At 39.0% G+C, this 13,616-nt stretch overlaps 1 protein-coding gene across 8 annotated transcripts in view; it reads right to left on the bottom strand.

Moving 5' to 3' along the window:
• Positions 1-5,799: 5,799 nt before the first annotated feature.
• The window catches only part of LOC128732600 (proline-rich protein 36), a 379,912-nt gene continuing 372,095 nt past the window's right edge, over positions 5,800-13,616 (bottom strand). For 4 of the 8 annotated variants that reach the window (XM_053825879.1, XM_053825882.1, XM_053825880.1 and 1 more), the window contains one exon: positions 5,800-13,590. In XM_053825879.1, the coding sequence (XP_053681854.1) occupies positions 12,489-13,590 (1,102 nt within the window). In that variant the 3' untranslated portion in view covers positions 5,800-12,488. The remainder of the gene's footprint in view (positions 13,591-13,616) is intronic. The other 4 variants (XM_053825881.1, XM_053825883.1, XM_053825886.1 and 1 more) reach the window with 1 other exon arrangement.

The following is a 13,616-nucleotide window of genomic DNA, read 5'->3' as shown; positions in this document are numbered from 1 at the left end:
TTCTATTTACAATGAACATTGCGCATGTGTTACAGTAGGCTTACTGATCTCACAAAAACTACTGACTTCGTAGTCCTGCTCGGCGATTTCAATTTCCCGAATCTTGTATGGAACTTCGACTCCGACATAAATAGCTATCTGCCGACGAACGTATCCTCAGAACAGGAAGCCACTCTAACGGAATCGTTGTTAAGAAATGGACTTATGCAAATTTTCAACTTGCCCAACCAAAATGGTAGACTGCTTGACTTGGCGTTCGTGAGCAACGTGAATTCCGGTGAAATCATTGAACCACCATCTCCTATTCTTAGAATTGACGCACACCACAGACCATTCATTCTAATACTCGACGTTCGAAACTCCGTTTACGAAAAATCACTTAACGCGTGGCAACATGATTTCTCCCGATGTGACTTCGATATAATTAATGATGCTATAGCAAGTATTAGTTGGCGCAGTCTTCTAGCGCAATATCCAACTGAGGCAGTTCAACGTTTTTACAGAACAATCAATCTCTTGATCGATGAGCACGTTCCGGTTAAAAAACAACGCAAAATGTTCACCAATCATCAACCGTGGTGGAATTCAGAGTTGAACCATTCTCGAAACCGTCTACGGATAGCTCGCAAACGCTTTTTTAAAGATAAATCAGAACATACAGTCTTTTTGTCAAATTAAGCAACAGTACGATGTACAGCGGAATACCTGTTACCGAGAATACATAAATAGAATTGAGTCCCAGGTAAAACGAGATTCATCATCCTTCTGGAATGTTCCTCAAAGTCGTAGGCAGTCAAGTGGAATCCCGTCAAGTGTCTTCTATAAGGATAGTAAAGTATCTGAAGCTGAAGATTCTGCGAATTTGTTTGCTGATTTCTTTAAAACTGTATACTGCAAGGACCCCCCGACTATTCAAAGCGAAGCAATCAGCAATATACAAATGCTTAACTTGTTTCTTCCTTTCGTTAATACTATCGACAAACGAAGTGTCTATCGCATTTGCCGCAGTGGACTCTGTAGGGAACGAGCCAAGCCTGATGAATTAGCGCAAATATAAATCTAATGAAACTGATTTATTTGCTTCAGTGTAACAGAAATTCCGTTGCATGTGTTGTAAGAGTTCGTCGTACGAACGATAAGAGGCAAGGAGAAGGCAAATCATGAATCATACGCATACTGGGGCATGATATAGCATACTCTAAGCAAGAGCCAGTTTTTGGACTAACGTAGACTGGAACGGACGTCGTTTAAATCGTGTTGCGGGGATTCTGCTCAAAACTACCGACGGATACGACATTGGCGCAAGAAACGCTCCCAAAGGGTGAGTATAGTTTTCTCGACAAAATATTGTGTGCTAAATCGTTACTGAGCCGCAATTTGGAAGCGGCTTTGTGTTGTAAGCGATATAGCATGTGGTATTGAAAGAAATGAACGGATGCTTGTGCGCATCTGTAAGCTTTATAGACTGCCTCTGGAAGGCTACGAAAATGCGCTTGTGTGAGCTGTATGAACGCCTCTGAGAGGGCTATGAAAAATGCGCTTGTGTGCGCTGTTTGAACGCCTCTGGGAGGGCTATTGAAAATGCGCTTGTGTGCGCTATTTGAACGCCTCTGGGAGGGCTACGCAAAATGCGCTTGTGTGCGCTACTTGAAAACCTCTGGAAAGGCTATGAAAATACGCTTGTATGCGTAGTTTGAACGCCTCTGGGAAGGCAATAAAAATTCGATTGTGGGCGAGAGTCGGAGAGGCATCGGCTTATAATTCTTGTGTGCCTCTGCGAAGGCTACTTGTTGTGACTATAGGATTGTGTACAGGAAACGAGTACTGTGATTATTAGATTTAAACTTGTTTTCTGTAAATCGGTACTACGATCCGGATATTTAAAAATAAAGCATAAAGACGATGTGAAGATGATTATGATTTTGATGATTTTCATCATGTTGATAATTTTGACGATATCAATTGCCAAGTTAGACCAAGTTAATTTATTAATAATGACGATAATGATGATTGCAATGACTAAAGTCATGATGATAAGACAAAAATGATGGTAGTAATGATAAAAATGAAAATGGTAAGATGAAAATGATGATGGAAATGATGAAAATCATAATGGTAATGACGAAAATCATTATGATAACGGAGAAAAAAAAGATAAAGGCAATGACGAAAATGACGTTAGTTATAACGGATATAATAGTGACGTCAAAAATGGTGATTGTATAGATGGAAATGATAATGATTATGTCAAAAGTGAAAATAGTAATGATGAATATGATCATGATTGACGAAAATGATTATGATAATGTAGAAAACGACGATGTTGATGACGAATGGTCAAGACGAAAATGGTGATGAGAATGGTGAATTTGTTAATAGTGACGAAGAATATGATGATGAAAATGATCATAAGTGACGAAAATTATGATGGTAATGACGAAAATATTTACGATAATGAAAAAAAATGATAATGGTAATGACGAATAGGATGAGGGTCATGACGAAAATGGTGAGAGGAATGATGAATATTATAATAGTGACGAAGAAAACGATGGTGGAAATGATGAAAACGATTATAAGTCGAACGGGATGATGGTAATGACGAAAATCACTTTAATAATGAAGCAAAAATTGTTATTAAAAAATGCTGATGGTAATGACGAAATGATGATGGTAATGATGAATATAATAGTGACGACAAAAATGATGATGGCAATGACAAGCATTATAATGGTAAGACAGAAATGATGATGGAAATGACGAAAACTTTAATGGTAATGCGAAAAATGAAAATAGTAATGAAAATGATCATGAAAGACCAAAATCAATGATGGTAATGTTTATGATGATGAAGAAAATTATGGTAATAATGAATATGATAATAGTGGAAACGAAAATGATGATGGTAATGATGAAAATGTTGGTGGAAATGATAAAAATGATAATGATTATGTCAAAAGTGAAAATAGTAATGATGAATATGATCATGATTGACGAAAATGATTGATAATGTAGAAAACGACGATGTTGATGACGAATGGTCAAGACGAAAATGGTGATGAGAATGGTGAATATGATAATAGTGACGAAGAATATGATGATGAAAATGATCATAAGTGACAAAAATTATGATGGTAATGACGAAAATATTTACGATAATGAAAAAAATGATAATGGTAATGACGAATAGGATGAGGGTCATGACGAAAATGGTGAGAGGAATGATGAATATTATAATAGTGACGAAGAAAACGATGGTGGAAATGATGAAAACTATAATGGTAATGTCAAAAATGAAAATTTATGAGGAAAATGATCACGAATGACGAAAATCATTATGGTAATGACGAAAATGATTATGATGAAAAAAATGATGGTAATGATGAATATGATAATAGTGAAAATGTTGAAAACGATAATGGTTATGTCAAAAGTAAAAATAGTAATGATGAATATGATCATGATTGACGAAAATGATCATGATAATTAAGAAAATGATGATGCTAATGACGAATATGATGCTGGTTATGACGAAAATTGTGATAAGAATGGTGAGAATGATAATAGTGACGAATAAGAAGAATTGAAAATAGTAATGATGAAAATAATCATGAATGACGGAAATCATGGTAATGATGAAAATGATTATGATGATGAAGAAAATGATGACGAAAATGATAATGGTGATGATGAGAATGATGATCATGATGACGAATATAAGGAATGATAAGGAATTTTTTTTCCGATCATTTACTAGAAGAGTAGAAAAGGGGGTGAATGTAGGGAACGAGCCAAGCCTGATGAATTAGCGCAAATATAAATCTAATGAAACTGATTTATTTGCTTCAGTGTAACAGAAATTCCGTTGCATGTGTTGTAAGAGTTCGTCGTACGAACGATAAGAGGCAAGGAGAAGGCAAATCATGAATCATACGCATACTGGGGCATGATATAGCATACTCTAAGCAAGAGCCTGTTTTTGGACTAACGTAGACTGGAACGGACGTCGTTTAAATCGTGTTGCGGGGATTCTGCTCAAAACTACCGACGGATACGACAGACTCTTCTAAAGGTCCGGGACCTGATGGACTTCCTCCATTATTCTTGAAACATTCTGCCAAAGCGTTAGCATTGCCATTAACGATGATTTTTTATAACTCTCTCAGTAGCGGAGTCTTTCCGCAGGCATGGAAACACGTTTCTATTAAACCTATTCATAAAGGCGGCAGCACGAACAACGTTGAAAATTACAGAGGTATCTCAATTCGAAACAGCATCTCAAAAGTTTTTGAGAAGATTGTGCATCATTCGTTATACTGTAATAACTGACTATCAACATGGATTTGTAAGGAACCGATCAACCGTCTCAAACCTGATGAGTTAAAACGCATAGAGAAACGTCAATAGATAGAGGCAATCAATGCTGCAAATTTTCATTACGACGAAGGGTACTTTTAAGAAAGCACAACCTGCAACTATACATGCATCCTACTCACGCTCACGGGCTGTTGGCAGCTCACGAACTGTTGGTTTCATGAGTAGACTACGCAGAACGACGCTATGAGGTTGTGTGCTCGTACACTTGCGTTAATGGAGTAGATGTTAGATGCTATGATTCTCACACTCGTTCGTGTACGGGTCGGCATCGATTACTTTTCGCTTGATCTGCAACATTGAAATTCTACCCCGGTAACTACTCTATGTCCGCCTTGATGTAAGCTTCGTTACCTATCACGACGCACCTCAGTTTCGTTAGCCACTCGCGGCACAGTTTCCTCGCGCGTTTTTTTTGGATATCGTGTTCTTGTCGTTCCGATTCGACGCCTTCCAGATCTGGAAAATGTAGAGGCCGGCACGTTTAATCTTTCCGGACAAATCAGATGAAACATACGACTTCTTCCGACGTTTGAATCAGACTTCCTGGCTTGCTGGCCTGGTCACCGGTTTAATGCCACTGTCTAACTGCCGCTGGATGGTTTGGGTTTGGGAATAACTACACCAGCCGAGATGCCGTCGATTGATAAATTCCCAGGTGTTTGTTGCTCCATCTGTGGGACGCGAAATTCCACTTGACACCACTGTAGAACAATTGTAGATTGATAGAGGTTTATCATCATTTGGTATGTCTTGAGTTGTATGGCTTGCATCTTCTGTAACCCAAGCAGAGGGGACCGGTGGGGGTAGAATGATTAATTTATCGAACTTAAATTTTAATTGCATGTTTGGGTGGAAAGTGTCCTGATTTCTTGCTGTATGGATGTCACCCTACAAAAGTTAATCAATTTTAAGATCTGTATTTTAGAAATAAGCCTAAAAATGTCAATCCCCCCGCAGAAAAAAAAATTGGAATTGTGATTTCTCAACGCAACAAAATCCATCAAGGGGTTTCAATATTTTTTAAATATTTATTTTTTCATACTATTTTACTTTTTAATCTTAATGATTTTCGCTTTTTTTCTTGTTCCTTACAATTACAAAGTGTTTTATTTCCTTTCTTGTTGCAATCAATTACTCGACACACGCTATGCCTTAGGGTTTCTCGCCGTTCGCTCGCTAGCATTTCATTAGTAAAGTTTTTTTGTAACTTGCATCTCTCTTTCTCTCGCTATTGTTCATCTGCTTCAGCTCGTCATTTCCGTTTTGTATCATCTTGTTTTGTTTGTTTTGGTTTGTTTACCGGGAAATCACACACACCAACCTTCTGCTGCTGCTGCGAATGTTTTTTCTTTTGGGTTCGATTCCAAAAGCACTGCAGCACTGCTTCTTGCCACAACAATTGTAAAAAATCAACAGATAACGAATAATTGGACGACTCCGGAAAAAGGGTTGAGTTGGTTTGAAAAGCATGCGGTCAACGAGGGGGGAAAGATACGGGGAAAGGGGTCGAAAATAAAAACACAGCAGGGTTGAATTTTTAAGTATTTTGTGTTTATTCGTAGAAAATAATAAAAATATTGACAGGTGACGAAAAACGAATGATTGATTGATTTGCATTTCTCGTTTCACAATATTGTTTTATTTAAAAACTACTATCAAATAAATAAAAAATGTAGGGAAAGTAGTTAAATTAAGCTACAAAACCTAACCGCCCGCTGCCGAGTGCAGAGACGGCGACGACGACGATGCGCGTTTGTTGTACACTCAGTGTTTCCGTGGAAATTCTGCTCTTTTCTATTTTTTTACTTTTTTGTAGCTTGTTCTTCCTATCCGGCTGAAGCTGGGCCTCGTTGCTTTGCCACATTGAGTTCGTTTCATGTGTGTTTTTGTGTATGCTTTTTTTTTTAAGACGCCTGTCAATTTATTCCACTGCTCATCCGGGGCGGAATTGCTTGTTTGAGCGTCGTTGTTGTTTTGAGTGCTCACTTTTGCGTTTCTTGTTGTTGATTTGTGTTAAATTTTTTCTAATCGCTACAATCCGAATTCTTTGTGGTTTGCATTTTTCGCTAAACATTCGCGTTTTATATTTCCTTCTTGTTTCAATTTAATTACAATACTAATTATAATAATAATAATAATTATAATATTAATAATAATAATTATCTCTCACATCGATTCATAGTCTGACTGCTCGTAGCTCTCATATCTCTATTTATATATATATATGTATGTGTGTTTTTGTTTAATGATTATTAATCACCTTTGCCGTCGTTAGTTCGCACTCACACTGTCGCACGTTTTTACACGATTTCGCTGACTTAACTGGAGTTAGCGCATTTGTAGTCACACTCTAGCATGCGCAAGCACTCGAGCTTAGCCTTTAGTTTAGACCTATTAGAAAAATTATACTTTTCTACTTGCTTTTCATTTGTTTTAACTTGCGCTCCCTATATTCCACCAGGTTATGTTTTCAGCCCTTTTGCAAATGGTTTTCTTTTTTTTTCAGGTGAGAGAAGATGTTTTTTGTGTTAGTTTGCGTTGCAAACTTATCTACACATCGAGACTCTCTCCTAATCGCGTTGCTTTGTAAAAGAGTCTTACACGCTAAAATTTTACATATAAACAGTTTTTAGGCGAAAGTTGCACATTCTTTTCCTCTTTTTTCTGTTTCACAGTGCTTTGTTTCCCTACTCTCTAGTTGATGTTAGTTTCTTGGTCGCTTTTTTCTGAGAATGACCTAGTTCGTGTTCGCATCCTTTGGGACGAGTTTCCATTCACTAGCGTATAAATTTTATTTCCGATACTAAAAGAGGACCGATTCCCGTAAGATTTTGTCTTTTGGGAAATTGTACAGTAAAGTTGAAAAACCAAAAAACAAACATTTCCGGGCTAGTGTATGAGATTCTTTCATGTTTAACATGCACAACAAACATAGAATACTGACAAATTGGGCGCGAGAGTTTTTTGATTGAAAAAAAAAAAAGAAATAACAACCATGAGGTATAATACATAAAGTGAGTCAATGTCTGCGTGTTGTGTTGATGTGCACCCTTTAGTCGGCTTAAGGGTGTAGTCGTACGTGTGTGTGTTCTAATTAAGCAGCACACGGACAAACAGGCTGGAGAATCAGTTCTACACGTTTGGTTTTAAAGCAACGTTAGTCGACACGGTACGTTCGTTGCTGCACAATAGCTTATGCCTAAGGGAATCACTACTCACACATACATTATCACTAATGAGAACTATTTGTAGGAATATAAAGAAACAACATTGACTACTCTAATCAGTGGTCGTCATATTCTAGAACACATCATTTCCTCGTTAGTAAAAATATAAATAATGACAGGGATCCATGAAACGAGACAATCGAAATAAACGAAATGTTCTATTTTGCGTTGGAAGACTGGTAATGCTTGTTGCACTGAAAGCCCAGAAGTACTGAGGGATCTGTAAGTTTTCAAAAAATTAGCAAAAAGGCACCTAAACTTGTTGTTATTGGCCCTTATGTTAGTCGAGTCGAGTAACTCGACTGCATTCTACAAAAGAATTCCATTATCGGACACTGATGCCCTGACAAAATAAAATCTTGCAAAACACTCACAAATCTTCTCGATCATCTCCTTGGATGGCAAATTACGTACCTACTAGAAAAATTTGAACCCACTTACTGTTGTAACCAGAATTTATGATCCTCAAAAGAAAAAAAATGATCCACGTGAATTCTATTACCAGACGCAGGTGTCCGCAGCCATGGTGGAACCGATCGGTTCATCCACCGGAAACGTTCGCGCCAAACTAGTGAACAGTGACGATTTGATCTAGCAACCTTTTCCTCAATTGAGCAGGCACAAGGATTCGGTGACCATACAACAAAAATTCAAATTCATTCTCTTGCGCAATCTTTGGCCATCCAAATTGAACAATTTCTTTAGTCTCATCCTGAGAGTCTTGTCCACTTCGCATTCGACTGGGAAACATGGCCGGAAATCTGCAGGAACGCTACACTGAGAAAGCTTTTCGTATAGTTTCTATGTGTTTCCCACATAGATTTTTTCCATGTGCCCAGTAAATGAACTTTATGTGCCAAACAGTTACCATTTATGTGTTTTTAAAATGTACCTTTAAAAATTGCACATACTATTCATATGCATATAATTTTCATGTGTACTTCTGGGCGGATTGTGTTTATATGTGGCACATAATAATCATAAGGATTTTCATATGGAAATTTTCCATTAGTTATGTGCGGATTATTTTGAGTGTATGGACTACCGTTACATAACAAACTCCGTAGTCGTAGTTTGACAGAAAAACATCCGCGTGTTCATTTCCCGTTGAAATAAACTAGTCAACGGCGGAAAAAATATTTTAGCAATTTAAATAGGCTGGTAGAAATAAACAGCCAGGCAAAAATTTTCATTCATTTCCGTTTTATCTCTTCAAGAAATTAGAAGCCAAATCAGAAATTGATCGAGACTTTCGAATTTTGTTTTTAATTTTTTTTTTAAATTAAATCAAATCAACAATAATCAAACAGAATTATTCAAAATGAATAATAACGTAAGTAGTTGATTCGGAGGAGTTTAGAAAAAAAAAAACAATTATGTAATTTGTATTTTTATTCACCGATCAGAAGAACGCAAAATTAAGCGACGACCCGGAACCGATGGATGCAATGGCACGCGGTCGACGTCGGTCACGGTGACGGTCCCGATCTCGCTCTAGCGCATATGCCGCAAGTTCAAGCCGAGACCCTTCGAGACGACGACGCTCCAGAAGTCGCCGTCGCCGTAGCCGTAGCCGCAGAGAGATGTAACCGGTGCAGTGGCGACTCAAAGAGCAGATCTGCTGTGCAATAAAATACTTAAAAAATATTGTGAAAAAATATATTTCAAATATTTTTTAGCTCAAATTGTTTATTTATTAATATTCAAAGGAAAGCAGTCCAGTTCAACTGTCGTTGCTATTTAACTTGTTGAAGTTATTTTATCATCTCTGCCAGCGATTTATGCTGGCCACACTCCGTACTAAAGTTTGTCGTCCCAGTTGGTGTTACGACTTTAATATGCCTGCCGGAAAGGTAGTTGATTTTATTATTGGTTAGCAGACAGCCAATTGCGAAATTTCCAGTTTCGCGCCGTTTGTATCCGGGAACACGTGATTTATCCGAGAACACGTGTGTTATAACAGTTAAAAGTTATAAGTATTAAAAGCATCACATACAGAAAAACAGTTTTACTTCCTCAATAAGGTTTACACATGAAAAACAAAGTAAACTGTTTTATTCATACGGGCTAATATACCCGAACAGGAAAATCAGAATGATAATGAGCCAATACAGTGTCTTCTGAATGTAAACCATTGCACAATCAAACGCTTTTTGCAGTTAATCGGGCCACGAAAATTTTATACCGTCTTTCAGCAACTCATATCAATGGTTTCAAATAGTGGGCTAAATTGAAACAAAATTTTGCATAATATTTGCTATCTCAACAAACGGTCCAACCTCCTTGATGTCAGCTGAAGGCTTCACATCTTTAACCTTCTTCGGGCCCTTTCTTTAAACGGACTAAAACTGGGCCCAACATCGTTGACCTAAAAACAGCATGACAACAGAGTCCTACAGTTGGCTTTGCTGGAATTAGTTGACTTCGTTCCAAATGGTAGTCAATTCCTCCGACAAACTCCACGCCAACAACTTCTTTGTTACACAAACTTCAAACTGGTAAAGAACATTTTTTAAACAGTTTCGAAAACTGTTCGAAGCGCAGCAAAAGTATTGTCGATTAGAGGAAATGGGTGATGGTCATTCAACAGGAACTGTTTCAACGCAACACTAATAGTGAGCACATAAACGAAATGACAAAAACATAGCTATCATACTCGCGTTTCTTGACGTCATGATCTCCTTTCCCACAACCGTATCATTTTACATCCCTTTCGTACTGCATTTTGACTCTTCCTGCTGGATTTTGTTAACGTCAGGAGCCCCTCCTCTCTTTTCGTTGAAATCTTTCAGATTTTCCAACGTCGATGTGGCCAGTTCTTCACAGAGCACTCGTAGATTAATCCACGCCCTAAGCTGGTCACGAAAATAAACTAAAAACTTTAATTTTAACTGATTCCCTAACTCGCAACTGATTGCTAGTTTCTTGAGTCGGGTGCACCACTGCATAAATGGTTCGCTTTCGTCTTACCTGACTTCGAAAAATGAACCTGGACTTAATCAAATTGCAAATATGGATCACATGAGTGACGTGACGTGTTATGCCACACATGCTTTTCACAGAACAGTTATTTTCAATCGGATGGAAAATAACAATTGACCAGCATTTTTTTTATCACAAAGATAGATTAGTGCACCGTCCTGAAATAGTTTGGATATTTTTTCTGAAAACAAGAAAATTGGTAAAAAATTGAACGATCCACATAATGGAACTAGTTTTAATTTTCTCGATAACTTGAATCGCTTCCAGATTGCAGGTTCCACAACATCTGTCATTGAACCAGAAGAGCAATTTAGCCATTTCAAAAGAAATTACCTTAAGAAAATGAAATTTTTAAGCAATCATTGCAATTTGTGATGTAGTTTTGAAAGCCATTCGTTGTATTCGACATACCAATTTTAAAAAGGTCCGTTATTTGCCGTAAAAAAACAAAATTGTGAAATGTATTCCGATCTTTTGCTTCAGAATAGATAATTTTCCATTCGTACTGAACAATTTACTTTTCAACAAACTAGCTAAATCGAACGCCCAACTAATTCGATGAATATTACAAAATACAACAAGTGTCCAGTGATAATATTGCAACTAAGCATTACTATACACATATTATACTATCAAACACAGACTAAATGCACACATGCAAAAAAAAAGTCAATATAAATAAGAATTTCCCAAATCGTTGGCCCAACCAAATTTTATCGAGTACCGTCACTCTCGTCACAAGGAGGCATTAAAGTATTCAAGCATAAGATAAACTCCAGCATTGAAGTAGATAAATAAACTATGAACTGCGGTTAAAATTTGAACAAAAACTTACAAACAACGAACACAAAGGGGAACAAACAAATAGTTCCTGTTAAGTGAAGAAGCAAGATATTTTCATAACACAGAACACAACTTTGCCACAATTTCGCCACGATAAAATCCTCCTGCATGTTGTAGTTTGCTATTCTTATTATTGTGCATTGTTTTTATGCATGCAACTGCTGCTGCTGAATGATCGATCTTTCCTCCGATGTTGTGTGTGTGTGGGCGTGCGCATCGTTTTCAAGACTGCAACTATGTACAACCACAGCGGACAAAAATATGCCTACATGTACTGGACCTACTATATAACACATCGGTAATTTTCTTTTGCTCTTCAAATATAAATTAGTTTGTTTATACAAATATCACTACTTAACATTTACACTGTATATATGTATAGGTGTATAGTACATGCGTTTGTTGTTTCCTTTTCTGCAGTTCTAAAGTGTCGATCTTCACTTCAGCCCATGCTCGTCTTTCGCCCCCGGGCCGTTTTGTTTTTGGTACTTATCAGCTAAACACTACTCATCCGGTCAAACCCTTTTCTATAATTTTTTTTGCACGATTTCTCTTCTATAATAATTACTTAGAACAGCTTCCAGTTTCTAGCTCTCCACTAAATTGAAAAAAAATGCACAATTTTTGTTTGCCTCAGTTCGCTTCCGGGAGGCGGGATCTGGGGCTTATTTTTTCTTTCCTTTTTTTGCTTTGAATATATATTAAATATCTCACTAATAATTTCCGTCTCGGCTTTTTTGTGTGCTCCCGACTGCTGTTGTTTCACTTTCTTCTCCTTTTGTGTGTCGAATTATTATTGTAACGCTAATTACAAGATAAAAATATCACCAGTTGTTGTTCTACATTAAACTTTCGCCTAAGTTCTCTACCTCCCAATCACATGCATCTATGTATGCGTTGCACGCACGCAACTGTTTTACATCGAGATAGTACGATTTTGATTCGATTTGCTGCTTGTGTTTGGGTGTATGCGTACGTTTGTGTGTTTGTGTTTCCAGTTGTCTGCCTGCTCCCTCAATCGTCATCAATAACGATCAATGATGCGGACGCTGCGGACTATCATCGCGACTGGCAGGAATCTTCCTTTTTGTGCATATCTACCGACACGGGCATCTGTCCTCCACCTGGCATTCCAGGCACGGAGCCAGGTGGCGGCCCACCAGGTGGTCCTTGAGAGGCCCCTGGAACGGGTCCATTTGAGGGCGGTCCAAGGTGTGAGGAAGGTGGTTTTAAGCTGCCAGGAGGACCTCCACCACCAGGTGGTCCTCCAGGAGGCCCACCAGGTGTTCCTGGTGGCATTCGATGATGCGATTGTGGTGGAGGCACTGGACTGGGTTCTTTACTTCGGTAATGTGCCGCCGATTGGGCTGCGTACAGGAGAGAGGCTTTGGCCTCTTCCGCTCGATACACATCCATCAAGGGGTTATAACGAAGCTGGTGTAAAGACTCCAACCGATAGTCTCTGAAAGGGTCCGGAGGGCCCCATGGTGTAGGGGGTGGAAAATGCGATGGTATGCCCATGGATGGCGGCAACATCGATCGAGAAAATTGGGTACCGGGAATCATATGTGCGTGCCGACTGGCCATGTATGGGTGAGGCATCATCGATGGGTGATAGCGTGGATCTGAAGCTGCAGCCGCCGCTGCTGCCGCTTGACTTCGCATAAGCATTTCGTCGTCTTTTCGTGGTTCTTCCTTGATCCGTATGTCCAGTTCCGTTCCATTTCGGAGCGGAGATCGATCGCGAACCATAGAATTCGCACTGGCAGCTGCGGCTGCCGCTTTCGACTCTCGCTGTTGCTGTTGCAATATCCGCTCACGCTCCATCTCTCGCCGTTCCATTTCCCGTCGTTCCTTTTCTTTTCTCTCTCGCTCCCGTTCTCGTTCGCGCTCGCGTTCGCGTTCCTGCTGCTCTTTGCGCAGTTTTTCCTCTCGCTCTCGCTCGCGCTGCTTCTCTCGTTCCTCTCGTTCTCGCCTCTGTCGTTCTCGTTCTCGTTCTTCACGTTCCCGCTGCCGTTCACGTTCTTCGGCTTCTCGGCGAGCTGTCTCTGCCGCTATGCTGGGATCTTGCTTGATTGTCGGAGGCCATCCTCCAGCCGATCCGGGTGGTGGAGCCGACGGGTACGTACCCACACTGCGTGGTATTGCACTGGAAAGGATTCTGAAATTTAGTAACGAGGACACACG

This window comes from Sabethes cyaneus, chromosome 1 (assembly GCF_943734655.1).
Source record: "Sabethes cyaneus chromosome 1, idSabCyanKW18_F2, whole genome shotgun sequence".
In the NCBI taxonomy this organism is placed as follows: domain Eukaryota; kingdom Metazoa; phylum Arthropoda; class Insecta; order Diptera; family Culicidae; genus Sabethes; species Sabethes cyaneus.
This window is presented reverse-complemented; position numbering and strand designations above follow the sequence as displayed.